Source organism: Diabrotica undecimpunctata, chromosome 9 (genome assembly GCF_040954645.1).
Source record: "Diabrotica undecimpunctata isolate CICGRU chromosome 9, icDiaUnde3, whole genome shotgun sequence".
In the NCBI taxonomy this organism is placed as follows: domain Eukaryota; kingdom Metazoa; phylum Arthropoda; class Insecta; order Coleoptera; family Chrysomelidae; genus Diabrotica; species Diabrotica undecimpunctata.
In genome coordinates, this window is record NC_092811.1 from 116,921,044 (window position 1) to 116,942,670 (window position 21,627).

Genomic DNA, 21,627 nt, shown 5'->3' on the forward strand with positions numbered 1-21,627 from the left:
CAGAAACTTAATTCTCGGCAGGATTCTATTCGAGTATATTTTTACCTGTCTCATGACTAAGGCAAACCTGTACACGGATGCCAGATTGTGAAGAAAATATAAGACTTTAATAAAATGCTTATTGTTATTATCGTTGTATGCGTCTAGTGAAAGATAACTTGACTATTTCGAGCGAATATTTCAAATTGTTTTTACACTTTGAGACTTGCTAAATCTAAATCGGTTAGTAATCTATTTAAATAAAGTAGGTAAATGCTGACTTTTTTTTTAATTTTTATTAGTTTATCAGATATTTATTTTGGTTATATGATTTGCTAGAAAAGGATTAAATATTTAATTGAAATACACTCGATTGCTATCGTCTTAGAACACTCATGCGGAGGTTTATTTTTTAGTCAAGACTTAAGTTTTATCATTGTTTAAAAAAGAAAATCTTTTTAAACAATGGTTTTATGTATGTTTTGAGAAAATTAAATTTTCAATCTTTTAATCTTTAAAATGACGTTTGAAAATATAGTAAATATAAAAAAAACACATCGATATGCCACAACAAGAGGCAACACATATTTAGGGACAAATTAATCTATGTGTTGGGATAAAAGGAATAATAATTAACAACACTTTAATAAATAGTATCCTTTATTTTATTTATTTATGTATTTTATAATATAAACACCAGTTTTGTATTTCTGTATTATATGAATGAGAAGTTTAAATGAATGAGCTGTTTATTAATGAAATAATTTTAAATTACAAAGTGATAAAGATACAATTAGTGATAAAAATTGATTGTAACATTGTTTTCATGAACTAAAATAAGCAATGTATGTAGTGCGAAACACTATTGGCACCGTGGATGGTTGTTTTGCTATCGAATACGTATGAAAAACGCGTGGTGTCGTTAACAAACCTTCCTCTTCTACCTCACTATATTTTTTTGGTTTGCATTTAGATAGTTTTGGTCAAAATGCTTACTGCATAGAAATTTTTTTTTAAATCGGGTAGCTCCAGCCTTTCCAATGCAGCATTACCTACAACAATATTATTATTAACACAACTGAAAAAAAAGCAATTTTCTGCACAATAAAGTAAAAAAACAATTTAAGTTCTGTATTCAAAATATAAATAACTTGGCAGTTATGCCAACATATTTATATATATATATATATATATATATATATATATATATATATATATATATATATATATAAGAGTAAGAAAAAAGAAATTTTTTAGATAGGAAAAAAAAGATTCCATAGACTACCAAAAACAAATTTTTTTTGGTAGTATGGGTATGGGTATGGGATCTAGTCTTTCACCCATTCTAAGTAGCTATATCAAGGATGATGTTATCAGTGATTGTATCAACAATTGTACTTTTTTCATTCCTTTTTTTAAAGATATGTAGATGATTTAGTTTTGGCACTTCCTAAACACAAAATTATTGAAATAGTCAACATTTTTAAGTATCATAATCAACATATACAATTTACAGTTGAGGAAGAGGTAGACAATTCTCTAGTTCCTTAGAGTAGGTTTCAAATCCAGTGCTTTATACAGGTTGGTAAATTGTTTGCAGTTGGTAAGTTTGGTATGGTTGATTCATAGTTGTAATAGTCGATGCTTCTCTTCTAGTTATGAAGTCTAGGGAGAGATGACCAATAAAATATTGAAGTTTATGAAAAGTCGTTTTGCTCTTTTGCTCTAAGTTTTGTCAAGTATCCTCTACCGACTTTTTAAAAAAAGAATTTCGAGATTCGTTAGCTAGTTGAATTGGAGTGACTTCAGTCACCCCATGGTTGGTAGCTTCTTTGGCAAAATGATCTGCTGTTTTATTACCAGTAATTCCGGTGTGAGAAGGCAGCCATATGAGAGAGACTGTTACATCGTAAGCAGAGAGATTTTGGTATATGTCATGAATGTTTTGAACTAATAGGTGCTCAGTGAAAATTGTATTGACTAAATGGATATATGAAAGAAAATCTGAACAAATGGCAATATGTCTGTTTTGATGTGAGATACATTTAAAAGCCAACACAATACTATATAGTTCACCTGTGCAAACGTTGCATATTAAGGGTAACCGAGATGATCTTACAAGTTCATGTTTAGTGGTTACTGCACAACCAAAACCAGTGGTAGTTTTAAAAGCATCTGTATAGAGAATTAAATTCTAAAAATGCTTTCTTTATAAGAAGGTTAGAAAATTCAAGTTTGTTAAAAATAGTGAGTGAGGTATATATTGAAGGGATATCTTTAGCCCAGAGGGGAAGTAAAGGTAGAGGAAATAAACTAGTCAGAAAAAGGTCAATATTTTTAAGTAGTGGACAAATTAATTGAGGTATAGGTTTTATGATAAGGTGTTGGTTATTGTTAGTGGAAGAAGACGGCATTGTGGCAATTAGGGAATGAACAAGATTAAATGGATTTGCAGATGTTGATGCAGCATACGAAAGTAGAAGTGATTATCGTCTTAGGGTAGAAGAAAGTTCATTAGACTAAAGCGAAAAGCGCTCAGACCTAGAAGTAGTTTTATTGGCAACCCATTGAAGATGACTGAGGGTTTTAACAATGTTCAACCTTTTAAAACAATTGATTTTAAGTTCAGAGATTTGATTTTTTCAATTTAATCTGGAGTCAAACATAAAACCGAGAATTTTACAATAATTAACACCAGAAAGTAGAGAATTGTTAAATAAAATTTGGGGTAAGGGAGTGGAAATCCCTATGGAAAATTTTATTAATTTGGTTTTGCTCTCAGAGAGTAATAATCCTAGTTCGTTAAATCTATCTTGAAGTAGATTTACTACACTTTGTATAAGTTTATATGAGGATGGGACAGATTTAAGATGGCAGTAAATGATTAGGTCATCAGCGTATTAAACATATTTGATGGGAGGCAAATTTCGTTGATGGCAAGAATGAATAAAGTTAAACTTAATGCAGATTCTAAAGGGACACCTTAATTTTGAGGAAGAGATCGAAAAAGTTTACCCTTGGCAAGGACTTTAAAGATTCTTTCAATTAGATATTTTTTTACAAATGAGAAAATATTACCATTTAAATTATAGTGGGAGTTTTTGTCAATGATTGCCTTTCTGGAGATTGAATAAAATGCCCCTTCAACGTTAAATATAGTTGCTACGACATCTTGTTGATTATAGATTGCTTAAGAAATGTGTGTTTGAAAAATAAAAAAGTTATCAATAGTAGACCGATTACGTCGGAAGCCGGATTGAGCGTCGGGAATAATATTATACTGTTTAACGAACCACGTGAGTATTTCATTGATCATTGTTTCAAGAAGTTTGCAGGTAATACAAGTAAGAGAAATCAGACGAAAGATATTGGAGTTATAGAGGGCTGGTCAGGTTTTTTAATTGGAATGATTATAGAATTGCGCCAAACATCTGGGAATTTTTGTGTGTTCTAGATAAGGTTATAAATTTCGAGAAGTTTGGAGAGAGATGTATTAGAGAGATTTTTTAAAAATATATAAGGGATATCATCGGGATCATCAGCAGATTTTGTACATGAAAACAAGGTAAATTTTAGTTTATTTAGGGCAAACAAGCCGTTCATAAACTTGACATCGTGTGGAGTTGACGAGATGGTGGAGAAAGATTGAGCGCGTAAAGAACTGGGAGTAAAAGCCATATTACTTTTATTGAATCTGTCTTCAACCCCATTAGCGAGTGTGTCAGAAATGAATTGACTGTCAGAGATAACTGTGTTGTTGAAGAAGATGATAGGAGAAATAGTTAGGATATAGGAATGAAGGATGACTAAATTCATAGGATGAAGGTTAGTTTTATTGCCTTGGATTTGTGAAACAGTTTTTTTTATAAATGAGAGTGGAGTTATCATATCCACTGGTAACTTTAACATCTTAATATATAAGACTAAATAATGTAAACTAAATTGTAACATATAACTTTTATCGGGTTTTTACCCAGATATTTAGTGGCTCAAAAAATGTACACCTAGACACTGATGATGGAATATGGATTCCGAAAACAATTTGTCTTCATGACATAGTTTGGGTTTTTTAATTTATGTACCTTTTATAAAGAATTTTAACAAATTTTTTTTTTTGTAATGATCTTTCTTTTATCTTAGTATAGATTAGGGCAAGACCTTTCATTAACGATTGTCAGCGGTATGTCAGTGGTAAATTTACTGGCTTCATTTAGAGGTTCGTTGGTGCCTAAGGAATTTTCGAGAAATTTTTCAAGATAATTCTAGAAAACCCTAATTTTTGTGTTTTTATAGGATTTGAGTGCAGCTTTTAGTTCAAAATAGTTTATAAGAGAGTTCGGATGATTGGTATCTTGTTGTGAAACTGAGGATGAATAATGAAAGGGCGAAGGAAGAAAAGAGTATATATGGTTAGGTCCAGATTTGTTGCAAAACTTTTATTTTAAATTTTCTGCCAGAATCTTGGCTGTCTCTTAATTGTCAAGGATAACCTTTCGATTAAAAAAGAGATTGGATATTTTAAGGTTATTTTTTGTTAACATTTTTTTTTCCAAACTGGACTTGGACTAGTATTTGATGTACATAAAGTTTTCTTACTTAATTAAATATCGTGTCTAAATTTGGCAAAAGATGAAGTAAAAATATACAGAGAGCAGAAAAAATGAATAAATGCGAGAGAAAGAGAGAAATTCTATTCATCATGTATGCTGTGATTAGATTTGACATCAGAAGATTTATCAGAGGATGCACTTATATATACTCTTGTAAGTCGGAGATAGGCTGTTCTTTTAACTTTTTTAAGATTCTAGTGATACGGTTTTTTAGTGATCTTTTCCTTGTACCTATGTAGAGCTGCAATAAGTCCTTTTGAATACCATCTATGTTGGAGGATTTTTAAGCTTCTTGTAGTGGGGTGATACATACAAAAGAGTTCTCAAGAAATGTAATAAGTTGCGTGGAATTGAGTGTAAAATTAGTCGGATTATCTTTGTAAATCATTTCTATAGCGGAAATATAATAAGGTTTCATCGAGTAATCCAATCAAAGATTAGATTTGGACATTTTTTGGCTGGTTTCAGTGGCATTGAAAATGTCGAAGGAGGAAAAGAACTTAATAGCGCAAGAATACCGGATGAAGATAGATGGTAGGAGTATCATGAGGACTGTCATTGAAGTGTCCCCTTTTTTGTCCTACTGCCAACATGGGCTTTGAATTAGTACGACGAGAGATGGATAAATCCATAATGGCAGCCAGGATGGATATGCAGTTAACAGAGATGGACTCAATTTCCGAAGATAGAAATTCTTTTGATGAAGTTAAGGATTCAGGATTAAGGACTCCTTAGAGTCAGCTGAAAATGAAGAAGAGGGAGGAGCATTAGCTGCAATGAGTGTGTGATCTGGTCAACTGGAGACTTTGCAATCAGACTCCACGGTACGACCCGTAAGCTTACAAAGAAAACACTATAGTCTGTCAGAGAATAAAAATATTTTAAAGGATGTATTTTCATGGTTAATTAACAGAGAAGATTGCACTTCGAAGTTCACCTTGTCAGCTATTTCAAATGTTACCCTAGGAAAACTCATGATATATGCCTATTGATCATCTGATGTTCCGTATTTTTTAGGGACTGCTCGATTAGTAATGCGGGATGGAAGGAGATACATTTGAAATAAGGATTCTTTTGGTCGCAGAAAGAAGCCTGCAGATAAAGATGACGGTGGAATTAATTATGACGTTCGGTGTATTAGTTGATCAACGATGTCGGTAGAAGTGAGGAAAATGCAGATTCGATTATTCGAAATGCGAGATGTAAAAGTAATATTTTTTGGATAAACTATTTCACCAATTTCTTTAATATATTTAAATAAAACAGTATTCAAAATGGAGTGCATGACAATAACTTGTTCCCTTTTAGAAAACGAACGGGAAGGAGGTCTAGAGACTGCGTCAACGACATATGATTTTGGGTTGGAATTGAAGTTGTTTTGTGTAAATGTAAATATTAAATTGCTGTTCATGATGTGTAGTCCTGGTTACCCAGACCGTAACACAATACCTAAATGTGAGTACCTAATGGATCCTCTTCCAAACTGGAAAGAAAGAAAAAAAGGATCTCACCTATTTCTTGGGATTTTCACTGGTTTTCTTTAATTACACCAATATAGCCGCAATTAAATTCGACTATTGAAATATAAAACCAAATTTGATACTCGTTTTCTTATCACATTGCAATTAAAGAACTTCGCTTCGTATTGTTAACTCGTCGATGAATTACTTTATCTGTTTAACACTGTTTAAATCTTTTTTAAATCCGTGAGGAACTTTAAAAAGGGTGTTTAACCTTTGACAGTTATTTGACGTTTTTTGAATCGATTATTTGAAGCTTTATTTATAAACTTCAACATTTTATTTAAAAAACAGTTTGAAAAAGTACTTTTTAGCTTCTAAACATTTATACTACTTTTGATATTTTTGCGGCTATGTCATACGGCTGTACGTAGGCTCAATGAAAAGCTGGTGTAAAAGCACAATTAAAAAAAAGCAGAAATTTCCATAACCAATAACAAGAAACAAGCTGAGAAATTGCAGCGGACAGATCTCCCTTGCATTTTTCTGTGGCGATATTTTACGAGTACCATTATTTTAATGTTTCAAAACTAATTTACTTCTTCACTGTGTATACCATATATAAATCGAATTATAAAATTTAGATATTCTTTTACAATGTGTTCAATTTTCAGCTCTTAATGTTAATAAACAATGAAAATATTGGCAATTTCTTAAATAAGAAAAAAAATGCTATTTGATTTCCTCTGGGCCATAGAAGGTTTTGGTTTTTTTTTTAAATGTCTTTTTTATTAGCTTTATATTGAGCCTACATACAAGTGTATGACATAAAAAAGTCAAAGTTATTAGAAATTTTTATATGCTAAAAATTTGTTATTCTTCAAACTGATTTTTAAAAACAAATTTAATATAATCTTGATGTTTTTTTTTTTAATAATTTAAAACGAAGCCATAAATCGATATCTATTTACAAAATAACCCTAGAGTGACTGTTTGGACAAGTACAGTTGTTTAAATAATCGGTCTCCTGGATAAACAAATTGAATAACTCATAAACTGTATGGTCGTTCTGTATGATATTTAGCACACTTTAAAAACTCATTAACTGCCATAATTTTAAATAGTTATTACATATCGTTATGCAGAAAAGAAAGTTATTTATATTTATATTATTTATATTTATATTAACATTTATAAATTTTACTTTAAAAATAAGGGTTTTTAAATTATCTCGGTCAATTCTTTATGTATTTTAATTATAAAAATATCAATATTAGAGAACATTTTATGATCTATAACTTTTATTTTAACCATATATCTCTAACATGAATAAGAAACGTTTTATGCTCATAAACTTTTTTCACTTTTTACGATTGTTTAATAAAAAAGCAAAGCAAAATTAGCTGAAGTCTTCACATAATTGTCATCAGCTACCCCTCATATACCTTTTAGAGACTTTAAATACCTGTTTAAGATTTTTTCAGCTTTTTTAGAGTTTTAGATCATAAAAAGTTATGTAATTTTTGAGAGTATCCAAATTAAAATACATGAAACTATTAACCGAAATAGTTGCAAAAAAAACCTTATTTTTGCAGTTGTTTATAAATTATAATAACTCTTTTTTGGGCAAGGACATGTACCATAGCTCCTTGAAATTATGGAAATTAATAAGTTATTAAAGTGAGCTAAATATCAATCAGAGCAAATAGTTTATAGGTTATTTAATCTGTTTATAAACATTTATAATAACGTTGATATCGTTTATGCCACAAACTTATTTAGAGGCTTATGAAAAACTGGTGAAAAACACACTTTCTAAAAAAAAACAGAATCTTTTATGACCATTACTAGGCAAGAGAGCATTTTATATTTAAAACCAAAACATTTTATTCTTAAAATCATACTTCCATTGTCTATTAACAGTAAGAGCTGAAAATTGAAGGGACCCTAAATGAAGATCTGAATTGTGCGTTCCAACTTACATATAGCATATGCGGTAAAGAAGTAAAAATTTATAACCCGTTAAAATGATGGTATTTGTAAAATACCGCTTCGGAAAAGTAGAATGGAGAACCATTTGAGCTCGGTTTTTTTTTTTTAGATTTGAACTTTTTCAAAATGAAGCGCGATTGCAAAATTTGCAATATCTTGGCTTCTGTGGCACGTAAAACATAATTTTTTTTTAAACTGGGATAGGTCAACAAAAAGTTGTTTACATAATCGCTTTCTACGATAAACAAATCCTCACTATTTTTATTAGTTACATTACATACCATTATGCAAAAACAAAGTTATTAAAATTTATAAATTTCTGCAAAATCAAGGGTTTCTTGCAACTATTTTGATGAATTCTTTATATATTTTAATTTAGAAACTCACAAATGGAAGAACTTTTTGAATCTACAATTTTTATTTTAACTATTTTTCTCTAACTGGATAAAAAACATTTATAGCCAAAATCACCTGTATGTCTTCACAGATTTATTATTAACTAACCCTCATATATCTTTTAGAACCTTCAAATATCTGTATAAAATTTTTACGTGAAACCAATAATTTTTTCCCAGGTGGACCTTTGTATAAATTAGTTCTCCGATAAAGATGAACTTATTTCTACTTTTCAATACAATAACTAAAAACAGCTAAAGAAATACATATTTAAATATCTAATACTTTGTTTATGTTTATTAACTTGTTTATTCACTAATTTGTTTTTCCGAAGTTTATTATATATCATAATTATAATACCAACGAAAACGTAAAATTCAAATTAATGCATCTCGAATATGACGCGTGCACCCTGGCGATAATAAAAAATGATGAATGAAAAAAAAAATTAAACATTTTTTCAAGTTAATTACGTAACGGAAACGGTGTAAAATAAAAGAATATAAAAAAAGTTTCTATTTACTTACCAGAGTGTAATATCCATCTTTGACAAGCCGAAGGATTTTTGTCGGAAATCTGAACATTCTTAATCCATGAATATTGTATGGTGATAAACCACATTTGTAATAACAACAAATATTTCCGGCCATCTGTAAAAAACCATTTATTTATTATGGAAGTAACATTATTTTAATTTAAAATCACTTTTTTCAAATATTATCGAATGTATGTAATATCCGGTAAAATTTATTTCTAAATACCTAATTTGTTTTCTCATACAATGTTTTTTTATGTTTTAAACACATATAATTAAAATGTTTTACTTACCTCGGACCAAATTTTTGTAATACACTTCCAAATAAAATAAAATATTTAAATTCTTTAAACTTATTTAGGAAGACTTAGAAACCACAGTACGTTTATGTACAATTTTAGTTGACACCATATTTACTAGTTGATAGTAATAACTCTATTTTAAATGAATATCTTAAGTGATTCAAGGTCTGTTTTTTGTAACATTTTTAGTTTAACAAGTAAACCTGTTGCTACTATGTCAGTGAAATATTGCAACGCTGGTGAATTTAATTCAGTGGATCAAAAATGGACGTTTAGTTTAGTCCTTAACTTTTTCACATAGCACCATCTAGTATAATGTATATCAAACAAACAATGGTATATTAAAATCTATTGAGACAGAAAAAGTGGTGACATCTAGTGACTGTCTCAATTAGAATCAAACAAATTTATACATTGCGTTGGCTAACTAGTCCTATTTAAACAATGATATTATGAAGGTTGTTGATCTTGGTTTGATGGAAGTGGTCACATAGATCCTAAATATTTTGGGAATTATTTATATTTTGGGAATTATTTCAAATGATTGAAAAAAGATTCTATGCTTCCTGATATAATGATTTTTAATGATCCATTAGGTATTAATAATGAGGACATTGCCAGACTAATTGCTTGAAAACTTTTTATCTTTATATAGCAATCACATAATTGATCCATTGAGCCATTAAACATTTTTATAACATCTAGGGGATGAAATTTGAAGAAGCACAGTAACACCATAAATCTGAATTATTTTATGACAGAATAATTGTGGTTTTAATTATGGAGACCTTCAAGCTCAATTCACAGTCTTTCTAAGGATAAGCATCAAAATTGAATTTGTTGCTCCATTAAATATTTTATGTTACTCCTTTGCTTGAGGGATGCAAAGCTCCAGCATCTCATCCCTTTTGAATCTTTCCATTGATACCTCATATGTTAGGATTCATTCTGTAATATTGGACAACTGACACATTCACCAAAAAAAGAGTAAACAATTACCAGAATGAACCTTAGCATGTTGTGGGATTTATCCTTTATTAATGTGTGTGAAGATTGATTCTCAGTGTAGTTATCTTTCCTACACATGATGTTTCAAAATCGGAAAGCTGACCAAAGAGAGCAACATGACCATACCTGACAGTTGATAACTTAGAAAAAGTAGATAGCTTTATTTATTTAGGAGTCAACATCACAAAAGACAACATTGACGATGCAGGGCTTAGCACAGAAGAATCATCCTAGCCAATACCATATGAACCAGATATTTAAATCAGGAGATATACATCAAGAGACTAAGATATTTATTTATTTATTTATTAACGGATATACCATTTACATTGGAATAAAATATAATATATAAAATTTTTCAAAATAAGCATAACATTGGAAAATAATTAGTAAAATTTAACAAAAACTAATAATTAACTTGAATACAAACTAATATCACACAAATAGCAGTCTCTTTATCACATTTTTAAATTGTTCTATAAGGACTGGAAAAATAAGTCCAGATCCAATAAGGAAGCCGAAATTATCAATGAACCAGATCAAATAGTGGAGAGATGGGCGGAGAATTTTGCTGAGAAATTAAATATAGGCAACCGAGAAGTGACTGACATAAATGACCACAGTGGAGACGTAGACGATGAGAGGGAGAAAAATAATATACCAACAGAAGAAGAAGTTACCAAGGCAATAAAAAAGTTAAAAAACAACAAATCCCCTGGAGAAGATGGTATACCCCCTGAGCTGTTCAAGTATGGAGCAAACGCGCTAAAAAAATACATAGTAAAACTTGTTGCATCCGTTTGGAGAGAAGGAAAACTCCCAGACAGTTGGAATGTGGGTATTATAATAATAATAATAATACAGGAAAGTGGATCCACTAATATGTGACAACTATCGAGGCATTACCCTCTTAAATACGGCTTACAAAGTACTGGCTTATATACTTTATGATCATTTACTAGTATATACTGAGGAAAAAATAGGCAAATTCCAATGTGTATTCCGAAAAAAAAGGTCAACAATTGATCAGATTTTCCTTCTCAGACAAACCTTAGAAAAGACATATGAATATGTGAAACATATTTATTTATTTATTTATTTACGGGATACCACCCAATTCAATATATACACAAAGTATTACAAGTATTATCTAGTGATACAATAATTACAAAGATATAGCAAATATGTATGAAAAGAATTGGCGATGCAGCCATATAGAAAAAAAAAACAAATATTAAAACTATATAAAGCACATAGCAAATACAAATCACATAAAATTACAAATTTTTTTTAAACACATTCTACAGACATTTTCCGAAGCGCACAGCAACAAATCAAAGTCTATTCTATTTCAATTTAGAATGATTCTACTCAGTGGAGAATGCCTACCAAAGTTAGAGCGATGAAATTTAATTGCAAAATTATGAGATGTTCTAGTAACTCTAGAGGGAACATTAAAGTCGATTAGAGACAGTAGATCATTGCAATTAATTTTTGAATTCAGTAGTTTATGAAGAAACAAAACATCAGCATACATCCGTCTGGAAGATAGCCTAGGAAGGTTTAATGTATTTCTAATTTCTGAGTAGGAATGGTCGCTTAAAGGTTTGTGTAATTTAAAACTTAAGTACCTAATGAATTTATTTTGGACTTTTTCAAGCTTGGCTATATGGACTTCATAAGTGGGTGACCAAACGACTGAGCAATACTCAAGAACAGATCTTACTAGGGAAATGTAAATCAGTCTGATGGAATTAATGTTATGCAAACATCTAGAGGTTCTAATAATGAAGCCTAACATTTTAAATGCCTGGTTATTCACATAATCAAAATGAGCGCAAAAATTTAGTTTGGAATCTAATTGAACACCTAGATCTCTTACAGTTGAGACAGCCTTCAGTGGTTCTTCAGCTACATATGAGACATATGAAAGTTGTGTGCAAAGTCAAGGTACAAAAGAGAGTGTCAAGGTCTTTTCAAACACATACTGGATTACGCTAGGGAGACAGTCTATCGTGCCTATTGTTTAACATCGCGCTAGAAAGAGCCATAGAGAAATCGGGCGTAACAACCTGAGGTACGATCATCAATAGAAGTGTACAGATATTGGCCTACGCAGATGACATTTACATAGTAACACGGACAAAAAGAGACCTGATACAGGCTTTTGAAACATTAGAAAAAGCCGCGAAGACAATGGGACTGCAGGTCAACATATCCAAAACAAAATACATGAAGGTCACGAACAGCATACAAATAGCAGCACCACAAGATCTGGTGACAGAAGCACACACACTCGAAGGGGTCTCGGAGTTTATATATCTTTACATAACTAAATAACAGCAACCTAGTAAGCGTAGAAATTAAGAGAAGAATATACCTGGCGAACAGAGCTTACTTTGGACTAAAGCAGCTCTTAACATCACACGTAATTGGCAGAAAAACCAAGATACTAATATATGAAACTCTTATTAAACCTGTCCTGACATACGCGTCAGAGATATGGACTATGGTAAAAAGTGACGAAGAACTGTTAGGCCGCTTTGAAAGAACAATACTTAGGCACATATACGGAAGAGTACAAGAAAGCGGGATATGGCGCAGGCGCTAAAATTTTGAGTTGTATCAATGCAATGAAAAATGCAACATCGTCCGGTCTATTAAAATTAATAGACTAAGGTGGCTAGGAGACCTTGAAAGAATGGACACTGGAGACCCCCAAAGACATATTATATGAAGAGCCAGTAGGAACCAGGAAGCGAGGCAGGCCAAGATCTAGATTTAAAACTCAAGTCGAAGATGACTTGAGGAATCTAGGAGTCAGAAATTGGAAAGCCAGGGCGAAAGATAGGGGGGAATGGAGACTAATTCTTGAACAGGCCAAGATCCACACAGGGTTGTAGAGCCAAAGATGATGATGATGATGACTTCAATATTACTTACGCTGCTACTTATGCTACCCAACTGTTCTTGGTCAATATATTCGAATCTTATGGTTTCACAATGCACGTTAATTCTCCTACAAGAATTACTAAAACAACATCTAGGAGGAGAATTAACGTGCATTGTGAAACCATACGATTCGAATATATTGGCCAAGGATAATTGGGTAGCACAAGCAACAGCGTAATTAATATTCAAGTCACCGCATAGAATCTTTCTGCTTTTATTGGGCAGATCGTCTAACAAATTTAACAGGTTCTGAAAAAATAGTTCCGTGGAAGAGTCAGGTGATCTATCAATGCAAAGAGTATATAGATTAAGATTCTTGTTATAAACTAATAAAAACTCAAAAAAGGATTCATTCGACAGAAAGTCATATTTTGTTATAGGAGAGAAATCATTATTTGTAGAAAGATTTACGGTGCCACCATGAGCTGAACTTGGACGATCATATCTAACAATTGTAGTATATTTTTCTACAAAAAATGCTCGTTAACTTTAAGCCAGTGTTCGGTAACCGCAACTATCGGCGGAAATCCTAATTCCTCTAGAAACAAAAATAACTCATCTGTTTTGTATCTTATAGAACGAATATTAATCAGAACCATGCTAAAGTTGTCATCACTATAATAATTTGAGGTTTCTAGTCCTACAGAACACGTCATATTATTTAAAAATTTCGTTTTGGAGAGGCAACTGAATACTAGTTTCGGCGATTTTTCCTTGATTTTTGTAGGTGAATAATTCTTTCCGAAGCGAGAAAGGACCTAAAAGCAGCGAGATCAGCTTCCATCTCAGTTTTACCAATTAGATAGGCATCGTTAAATTCTAGGATTTTTCGTAGATCTTCAGTCTTGGTGGGAAGTCCTTCGGAAGCCAAAAAGAGTTTAACGCTTGTGTTGGTGAATCTTTCGTAACATACTGAAGCAGGTTGGTCGTGTAGAAAAGCAAGATGTAGTTTAACGTCTTTCAAGATATCTGGTTTCCTTAATCTTGCTAGAAGATATCGACTGTTCGAGTTATTGGTTAATCTAACTCTTAGTGGGGTCAAAGGATCCAGATTTATCGATGGTTCCAAAGGATCCTTCTTAATGAAGTTAATATGAGAATGGAAAGCATTCTTCGATTTGCAAATTTCGATGGCCTGCTTGTCTGTGACTATTTTTGTATTTAGTTCGAGAACTTATTGTAGGATTTTGAAATACTGCTGTTATGATAAATAAAAAACTGACGGTGCGCGCACTATTGCCTGAATAAAACATCGTTATTATTTCTACTTTCTCCTCAACAGAGTACATTATAAATAAAAATATCGCACCCTCAGTGCAAGACTGCAGTAACTCGAAATTTTATGAAAATGAAGTAATCATGGAATTCGATTGTAAACATGCATATCTATCCCCTGTAAAACTTTTCCATCTGTAACTTTCAAATGCTTAACCGGCTATATATTACAACAACAACAGTTTAACTATTTTGCGTTTTTGTACATAAGTTCCGTGCAAAACTGTTGTAATTCTAATGTAACAGAGTTACAACAGTTTTGCACGGAACATTGCAATGGTTTCGATAACAAGCAGTGAAAGGCACAAAAAAGTAAGATATTTTTTATTTTAATATCTATATCTGTGGTGTTTAATTTTAATATACAGCGTGTCTACGTAATCCATTAACGGCCGAGACAATAAACAAAGATTTACGAGACCAATCTATTCATGTAAGTTTTATGTCCTTTGTGTGACAATTTATTTTCCATAAAATGGGTGCGATGTCGTTTGACCATTTATTTATTAGATTGGATTAAAACACATAAATTAAGACTAATTATTTACAGCCAAAAAGTATGTTTTCTTATGAAAGGAAAAACAGTTATCTTAAAACTTGTGTATTAACAATACTGACAGGTTAAAAATATCTATTCTCAGAAAACTTGTTCTATAAAAACTAAAACCCAAATTGTATTAAATCGTCATGTAATCATCCGGTGCGATGGTCTTATCATATTGTCCCCCCGTAATTCCCAACTTTTACTAAGGTAGTGAATTTCAATCCTTTTGTTAATCACTCTACTCAAGGTAGCCTGATTTGTATATTTTTATTATAGTCCTTTTATTTTGAATTTAAATAAAAATATTGAAAAATTCAAATGGCCAAAAAGAAAGATTTGGTATACTTATGCCATTCGGGTATGATACCAGAAGCCCACCATAGTTTTTTCAAAAATATTTTGGCCCAAGATGATATACGAGAAGAGGACAACAACTAACAGAAAATGTGTCTACACTTTTTACAATTTTCTCCATGCAAAAGTGTTGTAACTTTAAAATTCTAATACTAAATGTGTAGTGATTAACAATTTTCTCCGTGCAAAAGTGTTGTAACTTTGAAATTCCTAATTTTTTTAGCATTAATATTATTTTATTTAAATTTCTATTTTTGGTTAATGTAATATAGGCTGAAAAGCATGCAAAATCATAATTAAATGATAATTTTTCTTAAAACTTGTGTCTTATTTCACCGATATTAGCACGAAAATAAACAAAATCGTCTTTATCTCGAAACTTACTTATTCTGATTTACTACAGTCTTGCACTGAGGGTGCGATATGTAAATCATCCATTAAAACGCAACCCGTTCTACACATTTGCACTACGTGTTGCCTAACTTTTACAATACTCTGGCAAACATATTAGATTTTCGCAAAATTTTTGAATGTGTTCAATTTTCACAACAATTTTTACATTTTTTTAATACAGAATTCAGTCATCTACAAATAGTATCTCATGACTTTTGCTGTAAAATAATTAGGGGATTAGGAATTCAACAGTTTAGATTTTTCCATTGAGTTTCCCATGGTTTAAAAAACATACAAATAAGGAAAAGACGTATCAATCAAGTTTTTTTTTAAACAATATTTTATTATAACTTCGATTGACTTTTCAAGCGACCTATGATTGACGTTTATCTTGACTTGTTTCAGATATTTGTAACTGCCAAACATGAGTGAAGTGTCAAGTGATAACAGTGCTCAAACAAACAATGCCAAAACCGTTGGCTCCGAAAACGAACAAGCTCTCGCGGGTGCTTCTTCGTTAAGTGCTAGTGTTACGTCACTGGATAATGTGTCGGTGGCAAGTTCAAAACTTTCTAAAGCGTCTGGAATAAGACCTCCCAGCAAAATAGGAAGGTTATGTGGCAATCAACACAAACCGTCTCTTCCTACAACGCCGACCAAGAGTGAGTTTTTAAATTTACATTTATTTTTCATATATTTTTTATTTGTGTTAAGCATATTTTTTTGTTTAAAACATATTTTCCAAAAATTGTATTATTTTAAATTCACATTTTTAGGAAAATTAAATGTGTAGGCGTTCGCGAATGGTTATTTTTTTTGTAAAATACAGTGTTTTGCAGCGGTCGCAACCTTACTGAATATTTTCCACGAATTTTCGATTCATCTTGGAAGAGGTAGTGGAAAAGACAGTTTCGACCGTTGCCATATCGCCTTTGATAATCTGCCGCAATTGCGGATAACACCTCTGGAATTAATAATTCCAGGCGGCGGCCTATAATCCCCGAAAACAATGTATCATTACAAAAAACAAACACAAGGCGTATTTCAAGTAGAGCGGTAGATTCACATTATCGTGTTTTTATAAAAATGTAGGTATAAATTGATAAATTTCATTTTGTGTCTACACTACGCTGCTCCTAGTGCGGTTTTGTTCATCGTATGTGTATCTAAGATTCGAAATGAATTTTGCCAAACTGTAAATTGCTAATAAATATTTCTATTTCTGATAGGTTTACAAAATACATTTTGAATGGACAATGAGCCCTAACAATTAAATGTTCGGACAAACGAAAATTTATTAAAAACGTTCATCTTCACGATCTTTTTTATTGAACCAAAGAACGAGATCAATAATACATTAAACTCTATCATTAATAACAAAATATTAAAATGTTGCATAACATGTGACAACTAAATTTTTGGACAATTCAAGAAATTACTATTTTAATATGGGGTTACATCGTCACGCGCCTTTCCAAGCGCAGCAATCCGGTCTGGCATTGTTAGTACTAGGGATTTACCGAAACTATCCCATAATTCATCTAATTTACTCTTCAAATGGCTACGTTTCTGTGGTGATCATTATGCAAGTTTCATGTTGTGCCACAATGTCTCAATAACATTAAGGTCTGGACTGTTGGAAAGCCATGACTTTAATGTTATTGTCTACAAACCATTTTGAAGTTGTCTTAGCTGTATATCATGCAGCACCGTCCTGCTGGAATATAAAATTCGAGTCCTGGTAGAGTCGTGAGCACGTGAGAGAATTTTTTTTTTATAATTTGCTGCGTTAATTGTGCCTTCCACCACCTCCTATCTTCCTAGACTCGCTGATGACATGCAGTCCCAAATCATAATTCCTTTGGGAAACTTCACAGTTCTTTTGAGGCAATCTTTATGGAATGCTTCATTTTGACTTCCGATAACCCGTTTTCCAAAGTCTCCCACACAACCATCAAATTTCGATTCGTTACTGAATATCACTGTGAACCAGTCATCAACGGTCTATGAAAACTTTAATCGACCGCTTCAATTGGGCAAGATCGAAGATTTTATGGACCGTTGATGATTTGTCCAGAGTCATATTCAGTGACGAATCGAAATTTAATGTTTGCGTGGGGGACATGGATATCCCTAGTACAATCATCATGGTTTTAGAAACTAATAACGTCGTTACTGATCATGGCCCTCGGAAGCCAAGATCCGGCAGGGGAGAAGAAGACAAGGACTCTCAGGTCGTTAATCAGCGAATTCCTTGTCAAAAGAACGTAGATGAGAAAATAAGACTGTCCAACACTAGAATAGGAACCTGGAATGTTCAGAGCATGTTTCAGTCTGGTAAAATGCACAATGTTATTCATGAAATGAACAGGTTGAACATCGATGTACTTACTGGGTATCAGTGAAACCAGGTGGCCTAACTCAGGTTGTATTTCAACAGACGAAGCCACAATATATTATTCCGGTAGCGAGAATAACCAACACAGACACGGCGTGGCAGTAATAGTTAATAAAAAATCTAACAGAGCGATGGAATGCTATTTCACTATCTTAGAAAAAATAATGGTACTGAAGTTGGTGACATCTCATGCCAAACTGAATTTGATACAAGTTTATGCTCTTACGGCGAATGCCGACGAAGAAGAAGTGGAATTATTTTACCGAGATATCGAAGAGGCACTGAGAATAACGAAAACAAGAGAATTCATGATAGTCCTAGGTGATCTCAATGCAAAGATTGGAAAGGGACAAAGCGGAAAGTGTATAGTGGAGAGAGGAGACCGTCTGTTACAATTCTGTCAAGAGCAGATCTTGATTATTACAAACACATTTTTCAAGTTATTAAACAGACGACTGTATACATGGCGATCGGCCGCAGATACATCGGAGAAAGTAGTCAGGAACCAGATAGACTACATTATGATCAATGAAAGATACCGTAATGCTGTTAAAGCCGTGAACGCATATACCGGATCAGACGTGGCCTCAGATCACAATCCACTTATCGCGAAGATTACACTTACCCTTAAGAATATTAAAAGACATCAAAGTATCCCTACAATAGACACAAGAAAACTTAAAGAACCTAACATAAAAGAATGCCTCCAACATAAACTGCATGTGAACTGCAGCAAATTGAACACAAACACCAATGATATTGTTGTGAATTTATTAAAAGGTTCAATATTTATAACACTTACGGATTTAATTTATTTCTTTATTTATATTAACTTATCTGACAATAATTTATTATATCCGTACGTACAAATTCGCGAGCGCGGGTCTTGAGTATTAACTGTCTCTCCATATAAAAATGTTGTATTTATATACGAAATCCTGATATACTGGAATAGTCGAGAACATCAAGTTGGAGAATTCACCATAATTTGAATCTAGACTTCCACCGAAATTTCTACAATAAAACAGAATAATTAGTCATAAAAGTTAGGCCAGTATATTTATCGTAACATTGCCCCCCTCTTAAAAGATGGTTCCTCCTGGAACCTTGTCGGGACTGGAACCGGAACTGTATGCTGGTATCGGCAACTGGACCCTCTTTTACAACTTCCAGTTGTATAAAAATGACAAGGGACGGTTTTCTCTCCGCACCAGTAACTATGCGGATTGCAACAGACTAACACCTGGACTTCGGTGTCTTTAAAGATCTCCTCCACCATATTTCGGATAACCCTCCAATCTAATTGGCGGCACTCCAACTTTGGCATGGCTAACTTTTGCACGTCGGACTCTAGTACGTGCTCTCTCAATTGAAGTAAGGCTTCCCATACATCTCGGTAGGTAGGTTGGTCACGGGCAGTGTCTTTTGTTACCAGGTAGAAAAGGTAACGTGATGCATCTTGGAGTTTCAAGGTTTTACCGGGAGCTGGCACCTGGCATTGAAGTTCTGCAACTCGACCAAACTTCCTTCGAAAGACGGATGCCAACCCTGGTGCGTCTTTGATACTGGCCGGGATGGTAAGGGCCAGCGAGTAGTCATCGGGGAGCGCGAGTAGATCTTGCTTTTCTTCAGTGGTAACACCATGTCTTGCTTTACCGGTACCTCCATAGGCACCCATGAATTCCTCAAACGTGAGGTCAAACACATCTTGGACTTGGTTTACTTCCACTTCTTCATCTACGTCGTGGTCACCTTCGAAAGATGCCAACCGGTTATGGTGTACTATCATCGGCTTTCCCCTCGGAATCTTGCTTATTCGGTAGATGACATCGTTGATCTTCTCCATGATGAGGTATGGACCTTCCCAAAACTGCTGCAGTTTGGGAGAACAACCTATTCGCTTCTTGGGATTATACAGCCATACTTTGTCGTTCTTCTTAAAGCAACCCTTTTCGGCTTGTGTATCGTACCGTTTCTTCATTCGGTCGCTAGCGATCTGAAGGTGGGAACGGACCAACTCATGTACATCGTCCATTCTTCTTCGTAATTCGATCACATAATCTTCACCTGCTACATCTTCTCCAGGTCGACACCCAAATTCTAGATCACAAGGTAGTCGCATTTCGCGTCCGAATAGGACTTTGGCTGGTGTCTGGCCTGTTGATTCGTTAACAGCAGATCTGTAGGCCATTGTGAAGAACGGAAGGTATTGGTCCCAGTCTCGCTGATGATCGGACACCATCTTTGTCAAATACTTGCCAACTGTCCTATTCATTCGTTCTACCATACCATCCGATTGCGGATGATACGCGGTAGTTCTTGTTTTCTTCATGCCTAGTCTATCACATATTCCTTGGAATAGATCACTTTCGAAGTTCCTGCCTTGATCACTATGGATCTCCAAAGGCACTCCAAATCGGCTGATATATTCTTGGATCAACTTATCTGCAACGGTGGCGGCCTTCTGGTCTGAAAGTGCGTAAATCTCGACCCACTTAGTGAAGTAATCCATTACTACCAACATGTACTTGCCCCCATTTTCACTTTCTGGAAATGGCCCTGCAATGTCCAAAGCTATTCTTTCAAACGGGCTTCCAACATTATATTGTCTCATAGGAGCTCTCCTTTTCCGGTGAGGCCCGTTACTCGTAGCACAAATAGTACATTTCTTACACCAGTCTTTTACGTCGTCGGAACTGTTCATCCAATAAAACCGTTCCCGAATTCGCTGAAGGGTTTTCCTTACACCAAAATGCCCTCCCGATGGACTGTCGTGTAACTGACGAAGTACTTCGGCTATTCTGCTCTTTGGGATCACCAACTGTCTTCTCTTCTCTGAACCGTCATCATTTTCCAGGACTCGTTTAAGCAAGCCATCTTCGATGATAAATGAGTCCCACTGGGCCCAATACGTCTTAACTACTGAGCATAGGTTTGATATTTCCTGCCAAGGTGGTCGACGGTTTTCCTCTTTCCATTTTCGGATTTTCTGTATAACTGGATCTCTCTCTTGTTCTTCCCTGATCTTAGTAGGCGTCCAGTCGTCGTTGACAATCGTCGTTCTTAGCACTGCTGCTTCCTTGGATTCCGTTTTGTTGCAGTGGGAACACTCTGCTGAGCATGGCCTTCTGGAAAGAGAATCAGCGTTTCTGTGGCTAACTCCGGCCCGGTGCTCAATCTTAAAATCGTATTCTTGGAGTCGTTCGATCCACCTGGCTATCTGACCCTCTGGATTCTTAAACTGCATCAACCACTTAAGGGCGGCATGGTCGGTTCGGATTAGAAACTTTCTTCCATAGAGGTATTGATAGAAGTGCTCTACTGATTTCACTACTGCCAGAAGTTCTCTTCTCGTGACGCAATAATTCCGCTCAGGTTTTGAAAGAACTTTACTAAAATATCCGAGGACTCGTTCCTGTCCTCCTTGAA

At 33.6% G+C, this 21,627-nt stretch overlaps 1 protein-coding gene across 5 annotated transcripts in view; it reads left to right on the forward strand.

Moving 5' to 3' along the window:
- The window catches only part of CLIP-190 (Cytoplasmic linker protein 190), a 199,219-nt gene that overhangs the window by 1,449 nt on the left and 176,143 nt on the right, over positions 1-21,627 (forward strand). For all 5 annotated transcript variants that reach the window (XM_072544143.1, XM_072544145.1, XM_072544147.1 and 2 more), the window contains exon 2: positions 16,206-16,462. In XM_072544143.1, the coding sequence (XP_072400244.1) occupies positions 16,225-16,462 (238 nt within the window). In that variant the 5' untranslated portion in view covers positions 16,206-16,224. The remainder of the gene's footprint in view (positions 1-16,205; positions 16,463-21,627) is intronic.